This window comes from Pseudorca crassidens, chromosome 2 (assembly GCF_039906515.1).
Source record: "Pseudorca crassidens isolate mPseCra1 chromosome 2, mPseCra1.hap1, whole genome shotgun sequence".
NCBI lineage: Eukaryota > Metazoa > Chordata > Mammalia > Artiodactyla > Delphinidae > Pseudorca > Pseudorca crassidens.
Genome location: NC_090297.1, coordinates 35738496 through 35764524, shown reverse-complemented (window position 1 = coordinate 35764524; position 26029 = coordinate 35738496). Strand labels below are relative to the sequence as shown.

General features: G+C 49.4%; 1 protein-coding gene across 6 annotated transcripts in view; it reads right to left on the bottom strand.

The window, feature by feature from the left end:
- ST3GAL3 (ST3 beta-galactoside alpha-2,3-sialyltransferase 3) overlaps positions 1-26029 on the bottom strand; it is a 238534-nt gene that overhangs the window by 21332 nt on the left and 191173 nt on the right. For all 6 annotated transcript variants that reach the window (XM_067725835.1, XM_067725839.1, XM_067725840.1 and 3 more), the window contains 4 exons: positions 6914-7008; positions 3322-3385; positions 2335-2430; positions 1874-2060 (listed from right to left, as the gene is read on the bottom strand). In XM_067725835.1, the coding sequence (XP_067581936.1) occupies positions 1874-2060; positions 2335-2430; positions 3322-3385; positions 6914-7008 (442 nt within the window). The remainder of the gene's footprint in view (positions 1-1873; positions 2061-2334; positions 2431-3321; positions 3386-6913; positions 7009-26029) is intronic.

The following is a 26029-nucleotide window of genomic DNA, read 5'->3' as shown; positions in this document are numbered from 1 at the left end:
AGAAGTGAGGCCCTGCTGTCTGCTCCCTGAGTGGCCTGAGTCTTCCAACTCTAGTTGGCTTCCTTCCTTTTCTTCTTTCTTTCCAGACTCCCTTGGATGACTTGTAAGAGTCTTGAATTAACTGTCCTTGGTGTTCTTGGAAGGACCATGTGACAACACCCACCTGGCTGGCCCTGACCCACCCTTTGGCCCGGCCTCCTGATATGGGTCGCCTGTCCTATCCCAGTGTGCCCAGCAAGAAGCAAGATCTGGTGTTTGAGCCAATTCCAGATCATTTGTGGTGGCTGGGCATTGAGGGGTGAGAAAAGCAAAGGGGATCAGGGCCCTGCCCTCCAGGAGCTCCTTTGACAGGTGTCGATGAGCAGAGGAAAGGATATGCCAGGAGGGGGTGGGACGATGGGCAGAAGGCAGGGTGAGGAAGCAGCCCACAGGCTCTCTGGGGTTCCCCGGGGCAGACCCAATTTCCTCCCATTTCTCCCTTAAAGGTGCCTACCTGTGATCCCAATTCTCTTGCCTTCAAGACAAAGAGAAGGGCTCTGAGGACACTAGATGCTCAGGTCCTAGGGTTCTGAAAACGGAGGGGTGCCCCCTCAGCCCCCACACGCCGCCTACTGTGCATGGGCAGCTGGTTTGCTCGCCGCTGGGGCTGGCTAAGGTCAAACCCTTTCCTCCCCTCTGGGGACGCTGGCTGCCACATTCAGCCTGGCTCTGAAATGGGCTCCCCTCTCCCCACTGTCCCACCTACCTGAATTTCTGGACCTGACTTCTGTCTTCGCTCTCGCTTGCTACCTACTTGACACTGCCTGCACTTGGCCTTGCTTGGGAAAAGGCTGTGGAGTTAAACCAAATTGCACTGAGACGTCCATAGGCAGGAGGAGCTGTTCCAGCCCCCCAGCTCTCCTCTAAACCTCCAGGAAGAACAACTAGCTGCTCACTGTAGGCGGAGCGCTGTCTGTCATCATTCTCCTCTGTAAGAGGCTTGGGTGTTGGAAGATGAATGGCCTGAACTCTGCGGCGCCCCTCCCCTGGGGTGGCTGGTGACAGCTGGTTGAGGGGAGAGGGGGAAGGAGCCTGGACAAGTTGGCCCAGGGCTGAGAGACAGAGGACTCGGGAGGGTCCTCACTGGGTGGTCCAGTAAGGAGCAGTCTGACCCTACTTGGCCGTATAAGCTCTCTTAAGAAACGGGCCCAGACCCTTGTCTGCCTAGACCAATAAGTACAGAACCTGGCCATTGCCACAGTGGAACCAGACTCAATGGCAGGTGGGGGACACAACCACAAGTCAGTGGTAAAAGCAGAGAGTGGAGAGAGGTCAGGACTTACAGGTTTGGGAACTGGCACCCTCAAGTTGAGGGGTCTGCTATCCCTGTGGAATGGCCCCAGGGTCCAAATAAGGCCTTCTTCCCCTGGCTGGGAATGAGGGGGGACCCACACGACCACAGTTAGAGAGACCTCACAGAGGGTAAGAGGGACTTGGGGGGCAAGTAGAAAGTGAGGGCGGGGGTTGTGAAGATCAGCAGTAAAGCTGGGTCTAGCCGGGTGACAGCTTTCCATACCGGGGGGCTGAGGCCAGGGAAGGGCCCACAGGGTCTGCTGAGGAGGCACCTGGGGTCTGGCTAGAGAAGGCTGAGGACGGACCTGCAGCCTGGGTCTCTGGAGGCAGGTAGCAGATAGCAGGCACATCAGCTCCCGGAGTCTGGGCCAGTGGCCTTGGCATCTCCTGGCCTCTCTGCCCCCTGGTTGCATCTGGGTCCTTGATGCCTCTTTTGAAAGGTTCCTACTTGTTCTCTGCCTGGTTCAGGGAAAGGGGGCTGACTGGGAAGCTGGGCAGGGCCAGGGCAAGAGGGGAAGGAGCTGCGGCACAGGGAGCTCACCACTCTCTCCTTGTAGACGATGTATTTCAACCACTTGAAGTCCTGCCACTTGAAGCCAGCGAGGACAAAGAGAGAATCCCGTTCGTATTGCTCGGGCCGCTGCATGGCACCCTCAGGGTAGGTGATGCGCAGCGTAGTCTTGCTGCCCACGTCCTTCTCAAAGCCTTTCACTGGTGCTGAGTTCAGTCTGCAGAGAGTGGGCCCAGTCAGAGACTGCCTTGGGCTCACTGCATGTGGTCTGTAGGCCTGCGTGTGGGGAGGCACCATGACCCCAGAATACCCCAGATGCAGAGGACAGGGAGCCCAGGCCTTGGGCTTTCCGTTCCAAAGCCCTCCAACCCAGGGTTCTTCTTGAGGCTTCTACTGACCTCCAGCCCAATGGGCCAGATGGACAGACAGTTCTCAGTGGGCTCAGGGACCAGGACATGAAGGTGCCTGAGGCACTGCTTTGAGGAGCTCACCTGACCACAATGTCGTAGTCATCAATTCGTGACCCCAGAGACTTGTTGGCAAGGACACCTCCATTGCCCACGATGATGCAGCGGCGGCAGCTGAGGCTGAGGGGACAGACGCAGAGACCTCTGGAGAGCTGTCCACCAGGTCTCCTCTCCCCCTGCCCCTTTGGCCCCTGACCCCATGCCCTTGACCAGGCACGGGCTGGGACAGAGGAGGCAGACCAGTGAGGTTCTGGCAGCATTTCTGAGAGGCCGGAACCACGCTGCGGAGAGCTGGGCCACTCAGGGCTCTCAGATACCCCTGGTCCCTGACACTTCTCCAGGGAAACATGGGTGTGGAAGGGGCTTGGGCACTAGCTCTGGGGTGGTGAGGAAGGAGCTCTGGTAAGATGGCATTCTGGGTTAAAGACTCCCCAAGGGTTAGTGGGTTTGGGCCGCCTTCAGAGGAGAGGGAAAAGTGGGCTGAGCTTGAGGGCTACGCTAGAGAAGCAAGAACAGAGGAATGAGCCTGGAGGCTCCAGGACTCAAGGCTGGACTTATTTTTAACTCAGAAGCCCCCATGCACCCAGTAGCCAGCTGAGAACCCTACTCACTTTGCTTCTCGCACCTCTGACCCTGGGGCTTCCCCCACCTAGGGTCCGTTGGCTTCAGAGCTGTCACTGCCTCCTGGATTTAAGCCCCTTCAGCTGCCCCAGCACCCAGCCACTCAGTCCCAGTGCTGAGCTGATCCCAGCCCAGGACGTTCAGTTCTTACCCTCAGATCTCTGCTGCCTGAGGACTGAGATGTCCTGCCAACTGCTTATAGCCCACGGGGGTGGCCAGTCCAGTGCGGTGGCCCCACTTCCCTGCTCACCCACCCCAGTGTGTATGCGTGTGTGGGTGTGTGGGTGTGCTGGAGAATCTGCCCAGGTCCAGGGAAGGCCAGCTGGGCCTCAGCGCCCCTGCACACGCTGGGCAGCCGAGGCGCAGGATACTGGGCAGCGAGTGGCTCACCTGTCCAAGGCAGGGGTCAGGCGGTACTCTTTGGTGACGGACAAGATGGCTTTGATCAGATTATCTGTGGACAGAGGAGGGAGGCAACTGTTAGAGGGTCACTTAAGGGTTCCCATGAGATGTTTGCTGATGAGCCGATTTGAAGGCACGTGGTCCTGGGGCTAGGGTGGACGTGAAGGTTGGAGAGGGAGCTCCGGACACAAGGCTGGGCCACTGGCCTAACTTTCTCCCTGAGATAGGAGATGGAGGCAGGAGAAGAGGCGGCACACACATCTCTGCCTGGAGCCAGCCCCCGGCACCCGCGCACAGCTCCTTCCTCAGGCTTCCCTGGCCCTTCCCTGGCAGTCTCGGCTGGCTGTCGGAGGCTCTGCCGTCAGGCCCTGGGACATGCGCCCCCAGGCGTGGGCCTTGCCTGGCAGCTGGGGCATCTCAGTGTCCCCCAGAATGGCAATGCCAGTCAGAGGCAGAGACCACGTGCTCACTTCTGTGCCTCCACCAAGCAGACACCAGGAAGCAAACAAGGAGCCAACCAGTGGTGAAGAGCTAGAGTGCTCCCAGCCAGCTCCCCGGGCCAGGCCACTCCGCCTCATTTTCTGATACCATCTTCCCCTCCCTTCCTCCCTCTAACACTGCTGACCTCTAATCCTGTTCTTGCCAGGCTGTCTCTACCTCCTTACCTCTTCAAGCCCTGTGGCCTGGCATCTGCCCACCTGCACTCCGCTCAGGCTGCCCCTCAGCAAGGGCCCCGTGACCTCTGTGCTCTCAGATCCTGTGACCATATTCAGACCTCATTCTTCTTGACCTCTCTCTGGTTTTGGCAATGATGACTGCTCTCCTTTCAAACTCTGGTATAATGAGAACATTATAATATAACAGATAATGGTATCAGCCTCGGACTCAAATCCTGGCTCTGCTGCTTATGAGCTCTGTGACCTTCAATAAATCGCTTACGTTCTTTGAGCTTTAGTTTCCTCATCTTCCAAATGAAGATGGTAATTCCTGCTGTGTAGAATTGTTAGGAAGACAAAAAGGTAATGTACATAAAGACCTAAAGATAAGTAAGTCGGTACAATCACAGTGAAAAGCATCTTAATATCAAGTAAAGATGTAGCTGTGCATAGATTAAAATCTTGCAACTCTACTCCTAGGTGGAGAGCATCAGAAAACTCACACATTTGTTTAAGGAGACTTGTACAAGAATGTTCATTGCAGAACTGTTGGTAATAGCGAAATGTTGGAGGCAACCTAAAAGTCCACCGAAGGAGGGCTTCCCTGGTGGCGCAGTGGTTGAGAGTCCGCCTGCCGATGCAGGGGACACGGGTTCGTGCCCCAGTCTGGGAAGATCCCACATGCCGTGGAACGGCTGGGCCCGTGAGCCATGTTCGCTGAGCCTGTGCGTCCGGAGCCTGTGCTCCGCAACGGGAGAGGCCACAACAGTGAGAGGCCCTCATACCGAAAAAAAAAAAAAAAAGTCCACCGAAGGAAAATAGATTAAATGTGGTACATGGAATACTACACAGCAGTTGCAAAATCAGTGACCTAGAGTTATGTGTACCAATACAGATACATCTGAAAAGCGTAAGCAAAAAAATCAATTTGAAAAATACACACACACAAGTACGATATACGATACTGTTTGTAAAGTGCAAAAACCATGCCATATATATATATATATATTTTTTGGACCGGGGCACGAACCCGTGTCCCCTGCATCGGCAGGCGGACTCTCAACCACTGCGCCACCAGGGAAGCCCATCCATGCCGTGTTTTAAACAGATATATAAATATGCTGTAGAAATATATAAACAGGCATGGAATGACAACCAGGATACTGGTCTCCTGGAGAAGGCGGGGAACGGAGGGGGACGGGCTACACAGAGCTTGGGTCGTATCTCACGTTTTATTTCCGAAGCTGGGTACGAGAGTACGTGGGTGCTCATTATATTATTTTTTATGCTTTTTTATATGCCTGAAATACTTCATGTAAAGAAAGGATGCCTCTGAAATTAAACACAGCAACCTCATAATTTTTTTTAAAAGATGGACTGGACGACACTGTCAGATGCAGCCAAGATGTCAAGTTAGGGAATGAAAAGCATCCTTTGGATCTCCTGGGGGCACTGAGCAGTTTCACTGAAGTGGTGAGGGGAGAAGATATTCTTCAAGAGTAAATGGTGAGTAAGAGGAGACAGTTGGCACGGGCAATCTTTCTAGAAGTCGCATGAGAAAGCGTAAGGAAACAAACCTTGAAGGAAATGTTCTGTACTAAGTGCCTTCAGATACACTTCATGGTGGGCCTCGGGGAAGGTCACAGATCCCTTCCTTTTCCCGCCTCCAATTTCACGTCTAAGGAAAAGCGTACTGCTGCTCACTGGCCAAGGCCAAGGGTGTGGACTGGGCTTTTGTTTTCTAGGAGGGGAACCTGAGCAGAATGGTCATAAACTGTGGGGTGCTTTTTCTTGCTGGATGGTGGGCTGTGTATCGGGCTTTCCTGCCCTTCATGGCTTAGCAGGATCCGAATCTTGAGTGAGGATTTAGGAGAAAAGTTAGGCTGCTTGGCTACCTGCACCCATGAAAAAGGAGTTCTTCATGGGGTTCAACCCAACCCATGAGATTTGTCCTTGGAGGCTGAAGGTCAAAGCTCCAGTTCAAGAGTATCCTTTTGCTGGCCACTGTCTTTTTTTCAGGGAGGGGTGGGCCAGCTAAGTAGAGGGTTCAGGCGTTCTTGAGTCTGCTGGCCAAATGATATCACCCCTATAACCGTTATCTTATTTAATTCTGACCACAACCTAATACAGTGGTATTATTCTCTCCATTTAACTGATGAAGAAACTAAAGCAAAACATGTTAGTAACTTGTCCATGGTCACAGCTAATAAAGAGGTAGTACTGCGACCGGAGCCTTCTATGTCTGACGCTAAAGCTGAAACTCTACCATGCCATGAAATAGGGCAGTAACTTGACACGGAAAGAGAACTGTAAAACTCTCAGGGATGGGAAAGTCTTATGTCAGGAACTGCATGGGTGAGGTCCTTGAGGCAATAGAAGGGGACAGTTCTGAGAGTATAGGGGGAAAGGTTAGCCTTGGACAGGATAAAAAAGGACTGGAGGGGAGGCTAGGTTAAGGTGAAAAAAATCAGAAGGGGATGATGGAGGGCCCTGGGGGCAGCCGTCCGGATGGCCTCTATTTTCTCTGGGATTTCCCCCCTCATATCTAGTCCTCTAGCACTGCTGTCTCTGGCACCTGTTTTGTGTGATCTCACAGCACAGTGTTCTTCCCTCATCAGAGTCCTTACTGCACTCCAAGTACCTGTGTCTGCATTAGACTGGAACTTTTTGAGGAGAGGAACCACATCTGTCTACTCCACTGTTGTGTACCTAGCCCCTGGCAAAGTGGTGGTTTCTGACTAAACATTCCACTAAAGAAGTAAGAAAAAAGGAAGGACAGGAAAGAGGGAGAGAAGGTAGGGCATTGTTGAGAGGGGTGGATTCCCAGCAGGGAGACTTCTGAGGGTACAGCCCTGTCCTGACACTGGGGAGGTAGCTTGGGGGATGAGATGTTAATGTAAAGTGGGGCAGGGTTCCCAACATACCTTGACCTTTGATCCCAAAAGGCGGCACAAATTCCCGGATCCTAGCCCACTTGCGGAAGGAGTCATCCAGGAACATGGGTGCTGGCTTGGAGAACCTGGAACACAACAGGGCTGTTGAGAGTCCCAGAGTGCACTGGGCTGCAGTGCTAAGTGGCTTTCTGTCCATCTGCCTTGGCTGTGGGTCCGCCAGAAGCCATCCTCCATGTGCCAGCATCTCCTCCCCACTCCAGCCTGCACACTGGGTAGCTGCTGTGCGGGGTCTGACAGATCCGGTTCAGTGGAGCCTGAGTGTGGAGGAGCAGGCCTGGCCAGTCCTTATGGGGCCAGCTGTAGGAGTGGAGAGGCAAGATGCACACCGCAGGATCAGCATCTCAGAGCGAGAAGCTCCCTGGGAGGTTATCCACGTGCGCATCCATCAAATAGTCACTGCTGCCCACGCTGTTCCTGCAATCTGGGAACACGGCGATGAGACACTGTCCAGTGAGCAGAAAAATACCCCAAAATGCAGCCCGTGCAGAGAGACAGAAGTTGGGAGAGAATTCTGGGAGGTGGACCACCCAGGGTGAGGAGGAAGGAGAATTCACGGTGAGAGGGCAAAGCAGGTGAACAGTCATAGGAGTTAGAGGTTTGACAGAAGAAAAAAAATCACAGTATCCTGCAGCGGGGAGGCTTCAGACAAGCAGAAGCCTGAGCACTTTTGCTGGCAGAGAGGAGGACCGAGAGAACGCCAAGCTCCACAGGAGGTGGCGGAGGGACAAGGAGTTTACGGGTAGGGGGAGTTTTGGTCTGGAGGAAAGATGGGAGGGAAAAGGGGGAGAGAAGGAGTCATGCGGTGATGCCAAGTTGTGGAGAGAAAAGGCAAGCCTTGCTCTTCTTGGGAAACCGAGGAGTGGGCAGGGCAGGGGGGAGGCGGGGGGGTGGGGGATGGCATCAGAGGGTTGCAGAAGGAAGTGAGGGCAGAGTGAGAAGGGACAGGAGGAACCAAGCTCTTCAGAGATGCTGGGACAGCACGATTTCACTTGGAACCTAGCACCCTGATTTTGAGACCTTTCAGGTAACCTAGCAGCCCGGGAGATGGCCAGCACCTGGTCACTTCCTGTGTGTTGACCTTGTTGTGGGGTGTGCTTAGGGCCTTCCTGGCTGAGAACGAAGGTGTGGAGGCCTAGGCCTCTATGGCTGACTCTTGTTTCTAACAGCCTGAATCAGCCCACTGAAAAACTGAAGACTGGAGGAGGGGCCCTCCCAGCCCAGAAGCTGGAACTCACCGTCCCCCAATGAACTCTAACCTCAGCATCCATTTCTCATTCCCATCATCACTAACACCATTACAATCACCAGACCAGGGGGAATAACAGCACTAATCACTTGGAGGTCTATCATTACTAGAGGTTTTGAAGTGAACTTGAAAGAGGCAGAAAACTTTCAATGCTGCTCCCTCCCCATCCCTTGCTGCTAGGAAGAAACTGTCAACACGTGATAGCGTGGGAGGGCTATTCCCGCACAGCCGCTTTCTTCTGGGCTTCTGAGTTAGCACACTTCTCCTCTGTGTAGAAGGGTCACTCATGTTTCTCATACCTAGTACACATAATCTAAGTGAATTAATACATTTGATGTTTTACCAGAGGCCCCGAGGATTCTGACCAGAGTCCACAAGGTACCTGGATAAGCCTGGGGCAAGAACCTCTCCTGTGTCAGGACTGAGCTTATGAAAGTTTTGCAGTTTCTCAGTCAGGCATGGACATGATTTTATCTGCCTCCCAATATGAACTGCATGTCATATGCTAGCAAAATCTCCTAAGATCTAGCCAAATGGTCTCAACACATTTTTTCCTTGTCTTCTCTCTTCCTCCATCTTTCAGCTGATGAGAAAGTTCATTATATTAATTTTTACTTAACCACCCCCCACCCCTTATTGGGCTTCCCTGGTGGCACAGTGGTTAAGAATCCGCTTGCCTGGGCTTCCCTGGTGGCGCAGTGGTTGAGAGTCCGCCTGCCGATGCAGGGGACACAGGTTCGTGCCCCGGTCCGGGAAGATCCCACATGCCGCGGAGCAGCTGGGCCCATGAGCCATGGCCGCTGAGCCTGCACATCTGGAGCCTGTGCTCCACAACGGGAGAGGCCACAGCAGTGAGAGGCCTGCGTACCGCAAAAAAAAAAAAGAATCCGCCTGCCAATGCAGAGGACACGGATTCAAGCCCTGGTCCGAGAAGATCCCACATGCCATGGAGCAACTAAGCCCGTGCGCCACAACTACTGAGCCTGCGCTCTAGAGCCCGCAAGCCACAACTACTGAGCCCGTGTGCCACAACTACTGAAGCCTGCATGCCTAAAGCCCATGCTCCGCAACGAGAAGCCACCGCAATGAGAAGCCTGTGCACCACAAGGAAGAGTAGCCCCCACTTGTCACAACTAGAGAAAACCCACGCGCAGCTACAAAGACCCAACACAGCCAAAAATAAATAAATAAAATAAATAAAATTTTTAAAAACGCCTCATTTTTGGCGCTTATAAAGTGTTAATTTTGGAAAAAAATACAGATAGGCGCGCGCACACACACACACACGTAAAAAATACTCATAATCCTACAACACAGAGACAATTAACCTTTGGTATATATCCATACTGACTTTCCTTTTCCCATATTATTTTTTAGATTGTGCTGTAGACTACTTTTTTCACTTTATAATATTATGAAAATATTGCTATGCAAATGGACAGAACAAAAACCATAAGCGGCTGGTAACCTGATTAAAAATGACTTCCCAAAATCAAATGTACAAGGATACACAAATGGAAAAATACCCTGAAACCATTTGATTTTATATTTATATCTCTTTTCTCGTAAGCTGATATCCTTGTTTATAGTGATAGTAACATAATTATTTGCTTTATCCTAATATATCCACACATATAGATACATATATAAAATATGTAGAATAGTTTCAGAATAAAAACACCAGTATTATTACTAATACTACCATTACTAAAAATTATTTAGGGAATACCCCCCAGAGAAATACAGATAAATTACTTTGCTTTTGCAGAATTATTTTGGAATAATCCTGCTGAGTTTACTTTGTCAGCAATATATAGTTAAGTTCATTTGTTTCATTCTGTTTTTGCTTCTAGAGTTTGCTTACCCCTCATATTAATTTAACTTTGTTTTATGATGATATAAAACTATAGGGCTTCCCTGGTGGCGCAGTGGTTGAGAGTCCGCCTGCCGATTCAGGGGACACGGGTTCGTGCCCCGGTTCGGGAAGATCCCACATGCCGTGGAGCAGCTGGGCCTGTGAGCCATGGCCGCTGAGCCTGTGCATCCGGAGTCTGTGCTCCGCAACGGGAGAGACCACAACAGTGAGAGGCCCGCATACCACAAAAAACAAACAAACAAAAAACAAAAAAAAAAAAAACTATAGAATTCCAAAATTAAATTCACAAAGCAAGATATATTCAGAGAAGTCAAACTTTCATTTCTATGTCCAACTCCTGTTACTTTTATTCCTGTATAGTATTCATTTTTATTAGTTTTTATTTTTTCCTCATTTTTTTTTTTTGGTATAAGCAAATACATAATATGTGTATGTGAATTCCTAGTCCCTTCTTCTTCTTCTTCTTCTTTTTTTTTTAATTGGGGTATAGTTGCTTTACAATGTTGTGTTACTTTTTGCTGTATAATGAAGTGAATCATCTATATGTATACATATATCCCCTCCCTCTTGGACCTCCCTCTCACCCTCCATCCCCCATCCCAACTATCTAGGTCACCACAGAGCACTGAGCTGAGCTCCCTGCGCTATATAGCAGGTTCCCACTAGCTATCTGTTTTACACATGGCAGTGCGCATACGTCAATCCCAATCTCCCAATTTATCCCACACCCCACAGCCCGTGTCCACATGTCTGCTCTGTATGTCTGCGTCTCTACTCCTGCCCTGTAAATAGGTTCATCTGTACCATTTTTCTAGATTCCACAAACATGTGTCAATATACAGTATTTGTTTTTCTTTTTCTGACTTACTTCACTCTGTATGACAGACTCTAGGTCCATCCACATCTCTACAAATGACCCAGTGTTGTTCCTTTTTTATGGCTGAGTAATATTCCATTGTATATATGTACCACATCTTCTTTATCCATACATCTATATTCAATAAAAAGGTAACGTATACAGTTTTACCTTTTGATTTTTTTCACTATACAATATATCCTGGTAATTACTGCACAGCAGTAGAGGTATATACTTGATTATACTCCATTATGGTTATGTACCTATATCATTCAATCAGTCCCCTGGGTGGTTTCCAGTCTGTTGTAGAGTAGGTACCACTAACAGTGGTTACAGTGAATAACTTCATGCATATATCTTTTCTATTTGCCAATGTATCTTTGGAATAGATTCCTAGAAGTGGGTTTGCTGGATCAAAGGGAAAATGCATATATATAATTTTGCTCCATATTGCCAAACTCCCCTCCACCAGGATCACACCATTTCACATTACCCACCAGCAATAAATGACAGTGTCGTTTTTGCCACAGCCTCACCAACAGAGTATACTGTCGAACATTTCAATTTTGCCAGTCTGACAGGAGAGGAACAGTATCTCAGTGTGGTGTTTTTTTGTTTTTTTTCTCAGTGTGGTTTTAATTTGCATTTCTTTTACTGTGTGTGGAATTGAACACTGTCTTATATATGGAAGGGCCATTTGTGAATTTTTCTATGAATTTTGTTCATATCTCTCGCCCATTTTTCCAAAAGGTTATGGGTTTTTTCTTTTTTCCCCTAGCTTTATTATGATATAATTGACTATAATTGATATATAACACTGTATAAGTTTAAGGTGTACAACATGTTTTCATACACATATGTGACAATATGATTACTACTACAGCACTAGCTAACAATCTTCTCTTTTTTTTTTTAAGCTCTTTATATATTAAATATATAAACCCTCTGAGATACGGTTACAAATATATCTCTATTGAGATATAAACTGAGTTTATTTATTCACTTGGCTTGTGGTGTTTTCCTTTCTTGCTTTCTTTTCCCCCCTTTTTCACAACAGATTTTTTTAAAAAGTGTAGTCAAAGGGAATTCCCTGGCAGTCCAGTGGTTAGGACTTGACGCTTTCACTGCCAAGGGTCCAGGTTTGATCTCTGGTTGGGGAACTAAGATCCAGTAGGCCGTGCAGCATGGCAAAAAAAAAAAAAAAAAAAAAAAAGTTGGGACTTCCCTGGTAGCGCAGTGGTTAAGAATCTGCCTGCTAATGCAAGGGACACAGGTTCGCGCCCTGGTCCAGGAAGATCCCACATGCCGCGGAGCAACTAAGCCCACGAGCCACAATTACTGAAGCCCATGCGCCTAGAGCCCTGCTCTGCAACAAGAGAAGCCACTGCAATGAGAAGCCTGCGTACCACAACGAAGAGTAGCCCCCGCTCGCCAAAACTAGAGAAAGCCCGCGCGCAGCAATGAAGACCCAACACAGGCAAAAATAAATAAATAATTTTTTTAAAAAAGGGTCAAATTTATCAATCTTTTCCCTTATTGATTCTGGGTTTTGAGTTTTAGTTTAAAAAGTTTTCTTCATTCCCAGGTTATATTCTTTCCTGGTTAGAATCCCATCCACCTCTTTAGTCTCTCTCTCGCCAGGATGCTATACCCTCTTGTTCCATTGTCTTTTTGTCCCATCCATAAAGCAAAACCCAATCAGAGATGAATCGAATCCTACACTCTTGCACTTTATATACTCAGAGTGCTGCTAGAAAACACACACACACACAGACTGGTACCACTACGAACTCATGGACTGAGCCTTAGTTGGACCCTCACCTTTGCTCAGCAGCTATTCCAAACCTTCTCCACTCTCCATAAACTCTCTATCCTTTTCCCACTTCATCTAAGCAGATATCTCTTCTTTTTTCTCACTTCACAGACAAAACCAAGCCAATCAGATAGGAACTCCTTCAGCTTCTTACTTCCTTCCCCCACCCTAGACCCATCAAAGCTGATCTCTCCATCACACTATGCAGTCCACTCCTGTTTGTTTCCCCCTAAGCATACAGCAAGCTCAGGTCTCTCCTACATGAGAACAAACAAACTCAATAAACTTTCCTGACCACGTACCCATGCTACCAGTCTCTCTCTCTATCCTTTCACGGCAAAACCTCGATAAAGAGCGGTGGCTATTCTGTCTCAACTTCCTCATCTCCTATTCACTCCCCGACCTGCTGCAATCTGGATTTTACTCCTCTGAGACTAGTTGTGTCCTACCAAGCGTGCACTATTTGTAGCTCCCTGAACATGCCAGTCTTCATGCATTTACACATGCAGTCTCTGCCTGAAATGTACCCCTGTCACCCTTCCCTGTATTCCCCAATCCCTTCCCTCTCTATTTGCCTGGAAAATCCCTTCTCATTCTTTAAGTTCAGATGCTGCTTCGTCTGGACAGCCTTCCCCCAGGAGGTGGCTCAGTGCCTGCAGAGGCCCTGGAAGCTGAGCGGGGAGGGCCATAAACAACAGGAAATGGGGTGTGGTGATGGTAGAGGTGGTGTATGTGTGTGTGTTTGTGTTAATTCTGCAGGCCGTCTGGGCAGAGCCCCATGCTACACCTGGAAGAGAATTCAGGGGCTTCTGTCCAGAGGCCAGTGTGCCAGTCTGGGGGCCCAGCCAGGGTGGAGGTGGCCCTTGAGGTGCAGAATAACTGGCCAGACTAGCAGGGGTGTGCGACGCCTGACCTGCTTGCCTTGGCCAAGGGGGTAGTGGGGCAGGGTGGGGCAGGCTCCAGCAGACAGGCCCCAGCCCGCCAGCTCTGCACACAAAGCAGCCTTGGGATCAGGTTTCAGGAGGGTGTGTGTGTGAGTGCGTGAGAAGGAACAGGGGAAGGAGGAGGCAGAAGTTGTACGGGGACCTGTGCGTCTTTTCTTCTTGGATCCTAGAGCATAGCAATGTGGAGAGTTGAGGCTCTAGGAGGGTACATGCTAAGGGTGGGTCTGACCCCTGTGCCTCTCATAACAAGGCTGGACCCCAGGACCCATGAGGCTGCCCTGCCCACAGGCCTATAAATTGAGAGAGGACGATGACTCGGCACGATGGTCAGTCTGCCAGCCAGGATGGGCAACCCAGGACCCCTCAAAGGGATCTCTTAGTTCATTTAATGCCCAGCAGTGTGGCTGAGGTGAAGTGTAGAAGGTGAATGTCCCCAATTCTGGTTCGCCCACCTAAACCATTTCCTAAGGCCCAGAACATCAAGCCTGTGCCCTGAGACCAGCAGGAAAGCTAACTGAGTCTTACTAACTGGGAGGGGAGTAGTTCTTTGTGGTACCAGCAGACACAGAGTAGGATCTTCCTCCTAGTTCCCACCATCCCAACTGCAAAAGGTGCCTCCAGGGGCTTCCCTGGTGGCGCAGTGGTTGAGGGTCCGCCTGCCGATGCAGGGGACACGGGTTCGGGCCCCGGTCCGGGAAGATCCCACGTGCCGCGGGCTGGGCCCGTGAGCCATGGCCGCTGAGCCTGCGCGTCCGGAACCTGTGCTCCGCAACAGGAGAGGCCACAGCGGTGAGAGGCCCGTGTACCGCAAAAAAAAAAAAAAAAAAAGAAAAAGGTGCCTCCAGATGTGGGTTTGCTGGATTAGGGCAACACACGGTTTCAGCTCTCCATCTGTGCCTGTTTGGTTGTGTGGCCAGCCTTCTGGCCACAAGAGCCCAAGCAGCCCAGGAGACAAGAGGAAGGCAGAGCCCAGTAGTGGGTCCTGAGACCAGGGGCCACAGCACATCAGTCTGCCAGATTCAGCCACAGGCCTTGGCCCAAAATGAGTGAGACTGTCATCCAGTAGGGTGAAAGCCAAACCGCAGAGATCCTCCTTTCTAGAACCTGCTCTGGGAAGCGGTGGGGTGGATGAAGCAGAGGGACACACGTTTTCTAGAATCTACCTGTTCTTGTTTGGGATCTCGCTGTGGCAGCCCCACCATACATGGCCCTGCACAGTAAGACCTTGGTATATGTCCAAGCAAACAAGATAAGCACTTTGTCAATGCCTTGTCCAGCTTATGTCTTGCTGCCCCTTCTCTTGCTGACCCACCTGAATGGGTCCCACGAGAGAGCAGAAGTCTGAGGAGAAAGGATCATGAATATGCAGGGCAGGTGGGTCTATATCCTGCGAGAAGAGGCAGAGAAGACAAACAGCAGGTATCAACCAACAAGTACCGTTCCAAGCAAGAGCATGAAGTGCCTGCCTCCAATCTTAGGCAGGGCCAGATGGAGCTGGAGGATGCAGCCCCATTCAACAACTGCTTGCCTGCTCGGGGTCAGGCTCCGTGCTAAGTGCTGGCTGGGGACCTAAGGTAAACTAGCTTTGGTCCTTCTCCTCAGGAGCTAATGGTAGACACAGGTAAACAAATAACCATAAGAAAATAAGTCTGCACAGCCTGTGTTCTGGAATAGGGAGTGGTATAAAGGTCTCAGGCCAACTTAGGGGTATAGCAAAATCTTGAAGGAGATGATGACAAAACCAAGCTGAGCCTTGGAAGACAAGTAAATGTGAGCCTCTTGGAGCATGGTGGGAAGGGTATTCAAGGAGGAGGGTCGTGCAGACAAGGGCACAGGAGAGAAGAGATCCAGAAGCAACCCTCCCTTCGAGACAAGGAGAGAGGCTGCTAAAGCTGCCAGGGTGGAAGCACCTGCCAAGGGCAGGGGAGCTTCAGCCTGGCCCCCCACCCAGTGACCTGCCCTCTCGTCCCACCCAGGCAGGCGCAGCAATGCGTGAGGAAGGACTGAGTGGGCGAGTGCATTCTGACTGGGTGTAAGTATAAGGCAGCTGAGGTGCGGGCTCTGCACAGAGGGAAAAGGCCGGGGCAGGGTGTGCATCAGCACAGCCAGGGTTGGCCTGATGCCCCGAGGCAGTGTCAGGGCCAGTTTCAAGGTGGATCATCACTGGCAACTTGGGGCACTCAGCTCATGCTCTTTCTTGTTAGCGCCTTGCAGTGGATATCTGCGTTCCTCCCCCACTTCTTCTGTAAAGCACCTACTTTTTATTCCATATGGTCCTAGTTGAGCTGACCCCCCACCACCGCTGCTGGGATGGGCGCATGGTCCAGGCTGGCCAATTAAGATACTTCACCCCTCAGAACCACAGTAACTGGCTCAACAATGGGCACGTGATCCAAGTGGGATGAATCAAATTCTCTGGGATTTAATATTTGGACACTAGGGTATATGGGAGTCTCTCTTTTTCTCCGAGATAGTGAGCTGTAAAGACCATGTAAGCCTAGAACAGTGCTTGTGCAAACCATGGCCCAGAGGTCAGCTGCCTGTTTGTATAAATAAAGTTTTATTAAAACACAGCCACACTCATTCATTTACCTAATGTCTATTGTTTGCTTTAATGTTACAACGGCAGAGTTGATTAGCTGTGACAGAGAATATATGGCCTGCAAAGCCGAAAATACTCACTATCTGGACTTTTAAGAAAAAAAATTTGCCACCCCTGGGCCTAGAACCGCTGGAGCCATCTTCTGTGGCTACACAGAGAAACTGTCTACAGAACAGTCAAACCCAGGGAAAGCAGAGCCAAGACGTGGGGAGAAAGACGCTGAGTCCTAGTCCGGGTGGGCCTGAAGACAGTTCAGCCCTGAACTTAACAGGTAAGTCAGCCAATCAATTTCCTTTTTGCTTGAATTAGTTTGACATGGATTTCTACCGACTACAACAGCTACTAGAAGATAATGCTTAAGCTCCTTCGTCTGGTTTCCAAAGCCCCTGTGATCTGACTCTCCTGCGTCAACCTCCCCGCCTCAGATACCCCTCTCTTCTCCTCCCTTTCCCTAAGCTCTAGCCATATCCAACTACTTATAGATTCTAGAATCTGCCAGGCTCTTTAACACCTCCATGCCTTTCCACTTGCTGTTCCCTTTGCCTGGAATTCTCTTCCCCTTCTCATTCGCATGCTGAATTTCTGCTCCTTCTTCAGCCCAACTCCAGCGTCTCTGCCTCTGCACAGGTAGGGTCTTCCCTGAGCCACACAGGGCTGACGGAGCCTCTCCAGGTCCCCACGGTTCTCCGTGCCCCTTCCTGGCACTGACTGCACACTAATGTGCCTGTTCCCTCCCCGGCACGCAGCCAGGATGGAGCAGGTGCTCCATAACTGACTGCTGGCTGGAAGAGGGAGGAGCGCTCAGGGTGACCGGCTCCACAGTGTGGATCTCCCTGGGCCAATGCAGGTGGAGTTTCTGCTCACCTGCGGAGATCTGAGGACTGCCTTGTGCGGCACATCATGGACACTTTGATCTCCCTGCTCCGAAGGGCCAGGCTTCCAGTGATGTCCTTACTGTTTCCTAGTAAACCCCTCCTGGTCTGAAATACTGCCAGCTGCTGCCCCTCTGTCTGCTTAGGGACTTTGGCCACATCTGTGTCCAGACAGGCTGGAGCCACATGCATGACATGTATGACAGGCAGAGAGGCCTGCGCTGAAGGAGGCTCTCAAGGGGGCAGTGCCTGGGCTCCTGCTGACAGGGCTCCCCTGACTCTGCTGACAGCCTGTACCCAGAGTGGACCAAGGAGGAAGGGAAGGGGCCCGACTTCCTGATAAGGGGAGGGGAGCGTGGGGAGGCGAGGAGAGAATGGCGAGCTGAGAAGCCGCTACGAGAGGCAAGCACACCTCCCTCAGTGACAGCCTGGACAATGGCCAGAATGTCTACAGAGGCCACTTAACCCAGAGCCCAAGGACACGATCCGATCCCCAGACCCACCCTCCAGCTCTCCAATACGTGCTAAGCCCCAGCTTATCCCAGGTACCGTGCTAGTCACTGGGAATACGATAATAAACAGCTCAGAGCCCCAGCTTCGTGATTAATGGATGAGGCAGCCAAATACACACAGAGGCAATAGTGAAACACACGACAAACGCCACAGTAACAAGAGTAATAACAGCAGTTTACAGGTACTGAGCTCTTGCAACGTTCTAGACACTGTCCTAAGTGTTCTATGCTTGTCGTCCTATTTCATCCACACAAGAACCTCATGGATCGGCACAACGTGCATCAATACTTTTATTTATGGCACTGCCTTCGGGATACATGAAAGCCACCGGACCCTTCGGGAAGCGCGCCATCAGGGATGGAGAGGGCAAGACCAGACCACAGGGCGTTGCACAGGGAGAAAAGCGAGAGTGTTTGAGAGAGAGGAGGTGATCTCTGTAGAAATGTGGTAGTGGAGGAGAGGACAGAAAGGGACCGGGAGCTGGCGAGTGAAGCGGGAGGCAGAGACCCAAGCCTGCTTGTACTGGGGGAAGGAGCCCGCAGAGAAGGCGGAGGGAGGGGGTGCGAGAGACAGAGAGGCAGCAGTGGAGAGGCCACCAGGAGGCGAAGGGGACTGGATCAGAGTACGGGGAGAGGGACACAGAGGGCAGGGTGCCTTTTCCCTGGGAAAAGGGGGAGCACGCGAGGGTGGCCACCCTGATAGGTGCACTGGGAGCTGGGGGGACCTCATTTCTCCGGGGAATCTCTGGGGTTTGGGATTATGAGTGTGCAGGTCTGGGCTGTAGGAACTGATGAGTGGGAGAGGTTTGAAGCAGTCACTGTGGTAAGTCAACCAGGGACGGGACTGCTGAGCAATGCTGAGCACTGGCAGAGGCTGAAGACCAGGACGCCACCGTGGGGCCAATACATGTATTCGTGAGTCTCTGTTAACAGTTCAGCAGCCCGGAAACAAGCAGGAAAAGTGGCTGGATCAATTTCACCAAGTTCGGGCACTGCTTTATAAGGTGAGCTGGAAGGACAGGAGCGTGACAGAACTCAAACAGATGGTGAGAATACCAATGATGAAGGATAGGGCCGTGGTGGAGGGGTGGTGGCTGTGGTTTTGATGGTGAGGAAGGCCAGGCCAGGCCAGGCCAGTGCAGTTGATCAAGCGAAACCTAGGAGTCATTCTTTTCTTTTTTAGTCCCATTTGCCCTGGATCATCACATTCTACAAAGAGAAACACCTATTTTATGAACAATCCTCTATCTTGCCAGTTGGGACGGAGTCATTCTTGACTCATTTCTTTTTCCTGTCTGTCTCTCTTCTGGGTCATCAGCAAATCCTGTTACTCTCTAAACATAATGTGAATCCCTCCACTTATCTCCATCTCTGCTGCTACCACCAGGTCCACATCATCACCTTGTGGCTGCTGCAATGGTCAGTGACCAGCTTCTGCTCTGGCCCCTCATTCCATGCTCTAGAAAGGCCAGAAGCGTACTCCTAAATCATCAACCATATCATGACATTCCTCTGCCTAGAACCTTCTCACTGCCCTCTGAACAAAACCAAACTACAGATGACAATGACTAATCCTCCTCACCTGCCTCTCACCTCATTTCAGGGCCTCCTCCTGACTCACCCTGAAACAGTATACGTTGGCCTCCTGTCCAGTCCTTGAATACAACAAACATCGCTCTGTCTCTAGACCTTTCCAGAACCCCTCTGGACCTTCCCGAGGCTGGCTCTTCGTTTTCATTCGGATCTCTGTTCAAATGTCACCTCTTCAGAGACGTCTTCTCCAACCCCTCTGTCAAGGGTGGGTTTCCTCCTCCTGTCTCTATCACTCACCTTTGTTGTATTTTCTTCGTAAACATTTAGCACCGTTTAAAATTATCTTGTTCATTTGCTTACTCTCTCTCATGTGTACCAGTTTATTATAATTGGAGAATGCGAGCTCTGTGTGACTAGGGATCTGCCTATTTATTTCACTGCCATATCCCCCAGCACCTAGAATTGTGCCTTGCCTGGTAGGTAGGTGCTGAATTAATATTTATGAAGTGAGTTCAGAGATCTGCCTCCCACCAAGTCTACAAAACCACTGGCATCTGCTCCACTTTTCCTCCTTTCCTCCTGATAACAATGAGGAAGCATCCACTCAGCTATTGAAGACCAACCTCTCCTCATGTGCAATGTCTTACTATGTCAATCAGGTAGAGGGTGAAGTCCTCACAGTGGCCTACGAGGCCATCCACGATCCCAGACACCTCCCTCCCCCACCCACTACCGTCCCTCTTCTCACTCTACCACAGCCACACTCCTTGCTGCCTTGGGGCCTTTACTGGAGCTGTTTCCTCTGCCTAGCACACCCCCCTCCAGATATTCAGCTGGCTAACTCCCTCACCTCCTTCCAGTCCATACCCAAATTCTGCCTTTCCCAGGAGGTGAACCCTGACCATCCTATTTAACACTCAACCTGCTCCTATCACTTTGCCATACTGTTTCTTTTCTCCCCCACAGTATTTGTCTTGTTCTAATTTACTAAATAATTTGCTTGTAAGTTGTTTATTGTTGGCATTTCCCTATTAGTATAAAAGCTTCATAAAGGTAAGATCTTGAGATGAGGAGATTGCCTTGGATCATCCAGGTGGGCCCTAAATGCATTCACAAGTGTCCTTAAAAGAGAGAGGCACAGGGAGATTCTACCACATACAGAAGAAAAGGCGATGTGACCTCAGGGACAGAGACTGAAGTGATGCCAGCAGCCACGAGAAGCTGGAGGAGGCAAGGAACGGATAACCGCCCAGAGCGTCTGGAGGGAGTGCAGCCCTGCTGACACCTTGATTTCAGCCCGAAGACGCTGATTTTGGACTTCTGGCTTCCAGAGCTGTGAGAGAATCATTTGTTACAGGAGCAAAAGGAAACTAATACAGGTACCTTATTTTCTGAGCCCCATAGGAAAATGGAATTTCCAGAAGGGTTCAGCCAGTTTTTTCTCTGCTCAGAAATGAGACAACATGACGGTGAACGAGCAGCAGCTGTGCTCTCAGATGAGACCCTCTACCTTCAGAGAAGGGGGCTGAGGGAGGCAGCCCGGGTGAGGGCACAGGGGTGGTTGTTGCCGACCACCACTGCTTACAGTCCCAGGAAGGACTGCAAAGAAAAGGCTGGAAAACGTGATTGTTTCAGGAGGGTTCAAGTTCCAAACATCCAGACGCCTATGTCCAACTGGTGGTTGATGATCTCCATCTTACGCTCAGACCTATACCCTGAGTTCAAGTCTTACATGCAACTGCTTCTGAAACTTCTTGCCTGAGATATTCCACTGGCACCTACACTCAATGTCTTTTTAAAAAGGAGTCTATTTTCTCCCCCTAAACCTATTCCTCTCTCTCTTTCTCCCTCTCTCTTCAGTGAAGAGCACCCAAGTCACAGACTGAGGGGCAACCCATCCGGCTATTCGCGGCCTCTAGGGCCTGAGCGTGACCTAACTGCTTCTCTCTGCAGGGAAGGGTGAAGGGCAATGCCAACTGTGCTGGCCAGGGAAGTCTGAAGCCCTTGAACCCATGTGGCTGCATTTCATCACACTTCTCTTCACTGTCCCAGGGTGGGCAATACATTAATGCAGACTCTGCTCTTGGCATTTCCCATGCTGGTCCTTCTCGGCCCTAGCTGGGGGCTCTAGTCCTATGCGGAATACTCTTGCTACCTTCTTTAGCCCAGGGGCTCCAGCATTATTCTTGACCTTGGAGACCTTGGGTGAGGCCTCAGGGGCAGAATTCTCTCTCCCCAGACACCAGATCAATTGCCAAATGGAATGGGTCATGCTAGTGACAGATGGGAACCCCTGTCACAGTTGTATTATCAGGATGCAAAGGGAGATTGCACTACAATAAGAATTCCAGGCCCTGTACAGACACAGATGCTGCTACTCTCACTACTGCCACGTCTCACCTCTACACAGATGTCCTGACCCCTGCAAACCCAAATGGTCCTATATCTGAATTCACGACAAGCTAAGAGGCACTCTGAGAGAGACTGCCTTATCACTGTGTATTATCTTTACCACACACGCCTAATACTTAGAACAGCACATAGCATGTTTAAGGTAATCAATGAACAAATGAATAAACAGCCACAACAACGGGCCCTGCACATGGAGCAGGGATTTGTCACAGTCAAAAATCACTGAGCTGCAGCCTTCAATTTCCTCTTTCACATGCATCCATCCTGAGCTCCCCTACTCTCTGCTGCACTCAGCACCCAATGGCCAACCAGCCAACCATCAGGAAGAGAACCAGAGACTTTCTGTAGGTCATTCTAGGGACCTTCCCAAGACATGGCACTGCTAATGCCTGGTACAGTAAAGGGTCCTGGAGACAAGCAAGCCCCAGCCCACCTTGTCCACTCCTTGGAAGATCTTTAGATGCTCCATATTATTGATAGTATTGACTTAGGCTCAAATCCCTAGCCTTTCCTGACCTCGGTACCTTGTGAGGGCCTCTGTGACTTAATCTCCTACATGTGACAGCCAAGAGCCTTAATTCTGATGCTTGTCTGGCTCTCTTCCCCCAGGCTCTCTATGACCTTTCTGATCTCTGGCAGCCCTGATGGTTGACTATCTATGGCCATAGACCGTTAATGATCCTTGTGTTTGGTCTAGCACCACCTTCCTTGGCGGTTCCCTCCCCCCTCAACTGCAGGCTCAGTCAAATATAAAGTGAAGAAGAGAAACTCTGAAGCAATTATCATCAGTCTCAATACCTATAGTGTATTCCTTCTTCAAAAAGCAGGAAACAGGAGAGATGAGCTTCCTTCTAAATCTAAACTGGTAAACTCCAGACCTGCCTTGACTTCTTCTCCTCCAGTGAGCTTACTCTCTACCTTACCTCAGCTATTTACTCCTAAATTATACCCTAGACCAGGCCATTACTAACTAAAGCTCTCTCTAATCTCAATCTCGAACTCCCAGTCTCTGACTGTCTCCACCTATCTATATGTCTATAGCTCACCTGCTCTTGTAGCAAAACTCCAACAATCCTTCAACACACTGGGATCTTCAAGCCATTGGTTCTACCATCTTTTCACTGTCCTTTACCTCCTTATGTTCTTACTGCTATTCTCACCCGGCTTAAATTCCAAGTCAAACAGTACAATCACCTCCTTGCATTCATCCTCAACTTCTTTGCTCCTCCCTCACTCAGCTGAAACACAACTCTGGTTAAATTCCACTTCCTTCCTACTCTGGGCATGGACCTGCACAGATGAATGCAGCTGGCGAGAGAAAAACGCATGCTGGCTCGTCTCACCTTAAGTTCAAGTGAGTGAAAGATATGGAAACAAACTAAGTGTCCATCGATGGATGAATGGATAAAGAAAATGTGATACACACACACACACGAATATTATTCAGCCACAAAAAAGAACTAAATCTTGCCATTTGTGACAACATGCGTAGACCTTGAGGGTGTTAGGCTAAGTGAAGTAAGTCAGACAGAGAAAGACAAATATCATATGATCTCACTTATATGTGGAATCTAAAATAAACAAACAAACCAACCCAAGCTCACAGAAACAGAGAACAGACGGGTGGTTGCCAGGGATGGGGTTGGGGGGGCTGGGGCACAGGCAAAATGGGTGAAGGGGGTCAAAAGGTACAAAATTCCAGTTATGAAATGTATGTCACAGCATGGTGACTACAGTTAATAAAACTGTATTGCATATTTGAAAGTTGCTAGAGAGTAAATCTTAAAAGTTCTCACTACAAGGAAAAAAGTTCTGTAATTGTGTGGTGATGAATGTTAACTAGACTTATTGTAGGGGTCATTCTGCAATATATACAAATATGGAATCATTATGCTATAACCTGGAACTCATATAATGTTGTATGTCAATTACACCTCAATTTAAAAATCTCAATAGAGCTGGAAAAAAATTCTTAAAAAAAATTTTAAGGGATTGAGGCCCTTAAACTGCTGAGCAATTGTCCTGTAGTTACTAGCCCCGTTATTCTCCCATTCCCCTAGATAACTATTCATACTTTCTTCTTTGAGTTCACATTTCCAACACCTCCTCCCTTATTCTTATTCTCAACAGATGATCCTGCTCATCACTGCACTGAAATATCAGAATCAGAACAGAACTTCTACAGGTTCCGTACCACCACTTGTCTGCATTTGTGCCTACGATCTCTACTTTCTTTTCTCTCTGAAGTGTCCATACTCATAACTAAGGCCAACTTTTGTTCCCTAGACCTTGTCCCTTCCCAATAGCAAACAAATGTTATTTTTCCCATATTAAAAAAATATTTTCAAAAGCTTTAACACTTTCATTTTTCCAACTCTCTGTTATGAAAAAACTTCAAACATACAGAAAAGTTGAAAGAACAGTACAGTGACCACCGAGATTCAGTTATCACACATTTCTTTCTCTTTACCGAAACACACCTTGAGAAGGAGCTCTCTACACTCGCCATTTCTTTCTTTCTTTTTTTAATTTTATTTTATTTTTACTGAAGTATAGCTGATCTACAGTGTCGTGCCAGTCTCTGCTGTACAGCAAAGTGACTCAGTTATACACATAGAAACATGCTTTTTTCATATTCTTTTCCATTATGGTTTATCCCAGGATTGGATATAGTTCCCTGTGCTATACAGTAGGACCCTGTTGTTTGTCCATCCTGTATATAATAGTTTACATCTGCTAATCCCAAACTCCCAGTCCTTCCCTCCCCTACCCCTGCCCCCTTGGCAACCACAAGTATGTTCTCTATGTCTGTGAGTCTGTTTCTGTTTTGTAGATAGGCTCATCTGTGCCATATTTTAGATTCTACATAAAAGTGATATCATGTGGTATTTGTCTTTCTCTTTCTGACTTACTTCACTTTACACTCACCATTTCTGATCATTCAAGGTCACTAATTATTTTCACGCTGCTAAATCTCATGGTCAATTCTTATTGACCTATCAGCAGAGTGACCATACAACATTCTGATTTGTCTGGGACCGCCTTGGTTATATGTCTTATCCTGGAGTAACTATGAATAATAACCACTTTCACTCTCAAAAGTGTCCTAGTTTGGGGCTTCCCTGGTGGTGCAGTGGTTGAGAGTCCGCCTGCCGATGCAGGGGACACGGGTTCGTGCCCCAGTCCGGGAAGATCCCACATGCCATGGAGCGGCTGGGCCCGTGAGCCATGGCCGCTGAGCCTGCGTGTCCGGAGCCTGTGCTCCACAATGAGAGAGGCCACAACAGTGAGAGGCCCACACACCGCAGAAGAAAAAAAAAAAAAAAAAAAGTGTCCTAGTTTGCACAACAATTTATACAATCACCCTACTGCCCAGCAACATATTATACAGTTAGTTACTCCTCTTGAAATACTTGCTAATTTGGCTTCCAGAATACCACATTTTCCAGACTTTGCTACTATCACACTGGGCTTTCCTCCTTTGCAGTTTCTTCCTCATCTCTGGCCCCACTACATGTTGCTGTGCCCGAGGGCTCAGTCCTTGCTTCTCCCTCTTCATTCACTTATGTGACAGTCTCTTCCATTTTCACAGCCCACACCTTTCCCCTGAATGCCAGACTTGTATATCCCCCACCCTCTCGATATCTCCGTCTGGATGTCTAAGAGGCATCTCATGCTTTGCATGTTTAAACTTGAGTTCCTGATACTCCCCCTAAAACCTGCTCTCTTGCAATCATTTCTCCATCTTGGTAAATGGCACCTTCATTCTTCCAGTTGCTCAGGTGAAACGCCTGAAGTCAGCCTAGATTCTTCTCTTTCTCTCATACCCACGTCTGAGCTGTCAGCAAACCTGTCAGCTCTCCCTTCAGAACACAGCCTGAATGCGACAATTTCTTACTACCTCCACTGCTTCCACCGCACCTGAGTCACCAGCATCTCTCTCGTAGATGATTACAGTAGCCTCGTAATTGGCCTCCCTGCCTCACAAGAGTCTCTCCTCATCAAGGCAGCCAGAATGATCCTCTGCAACCTAAGTTACTCCCTGCACAGGATCCTCCATCCTCATAATGATCTCCAGTGTCCCCATGCTGCAGACTTCTCTTAATGCTCTGACTTCATCTCCTATTACTGCCCACTCCAGCAACATAGGCCTCTTTCCTGTTTGTGGATCCCACCTCAGTGCTTTTGCGCTGGCTGTTTCCTCTGCCTGGAAGGCTCTTCCCCCAGATAATCAGCACGGCCCCTCCCTAACTTCTTTCGGGTTTTCACTTAAATGTCAACTTTCCCAGTCACCCTGTCTAAAATGACAACCCCTCCCTAACTTTTCACTCCCTATTCCTACTCTTTTTTTCCTCTAGCATCTCCGCTACCTAATATACTATACATTTTGTTTACACATCTGGGGTTTGGGGCTTGCTTC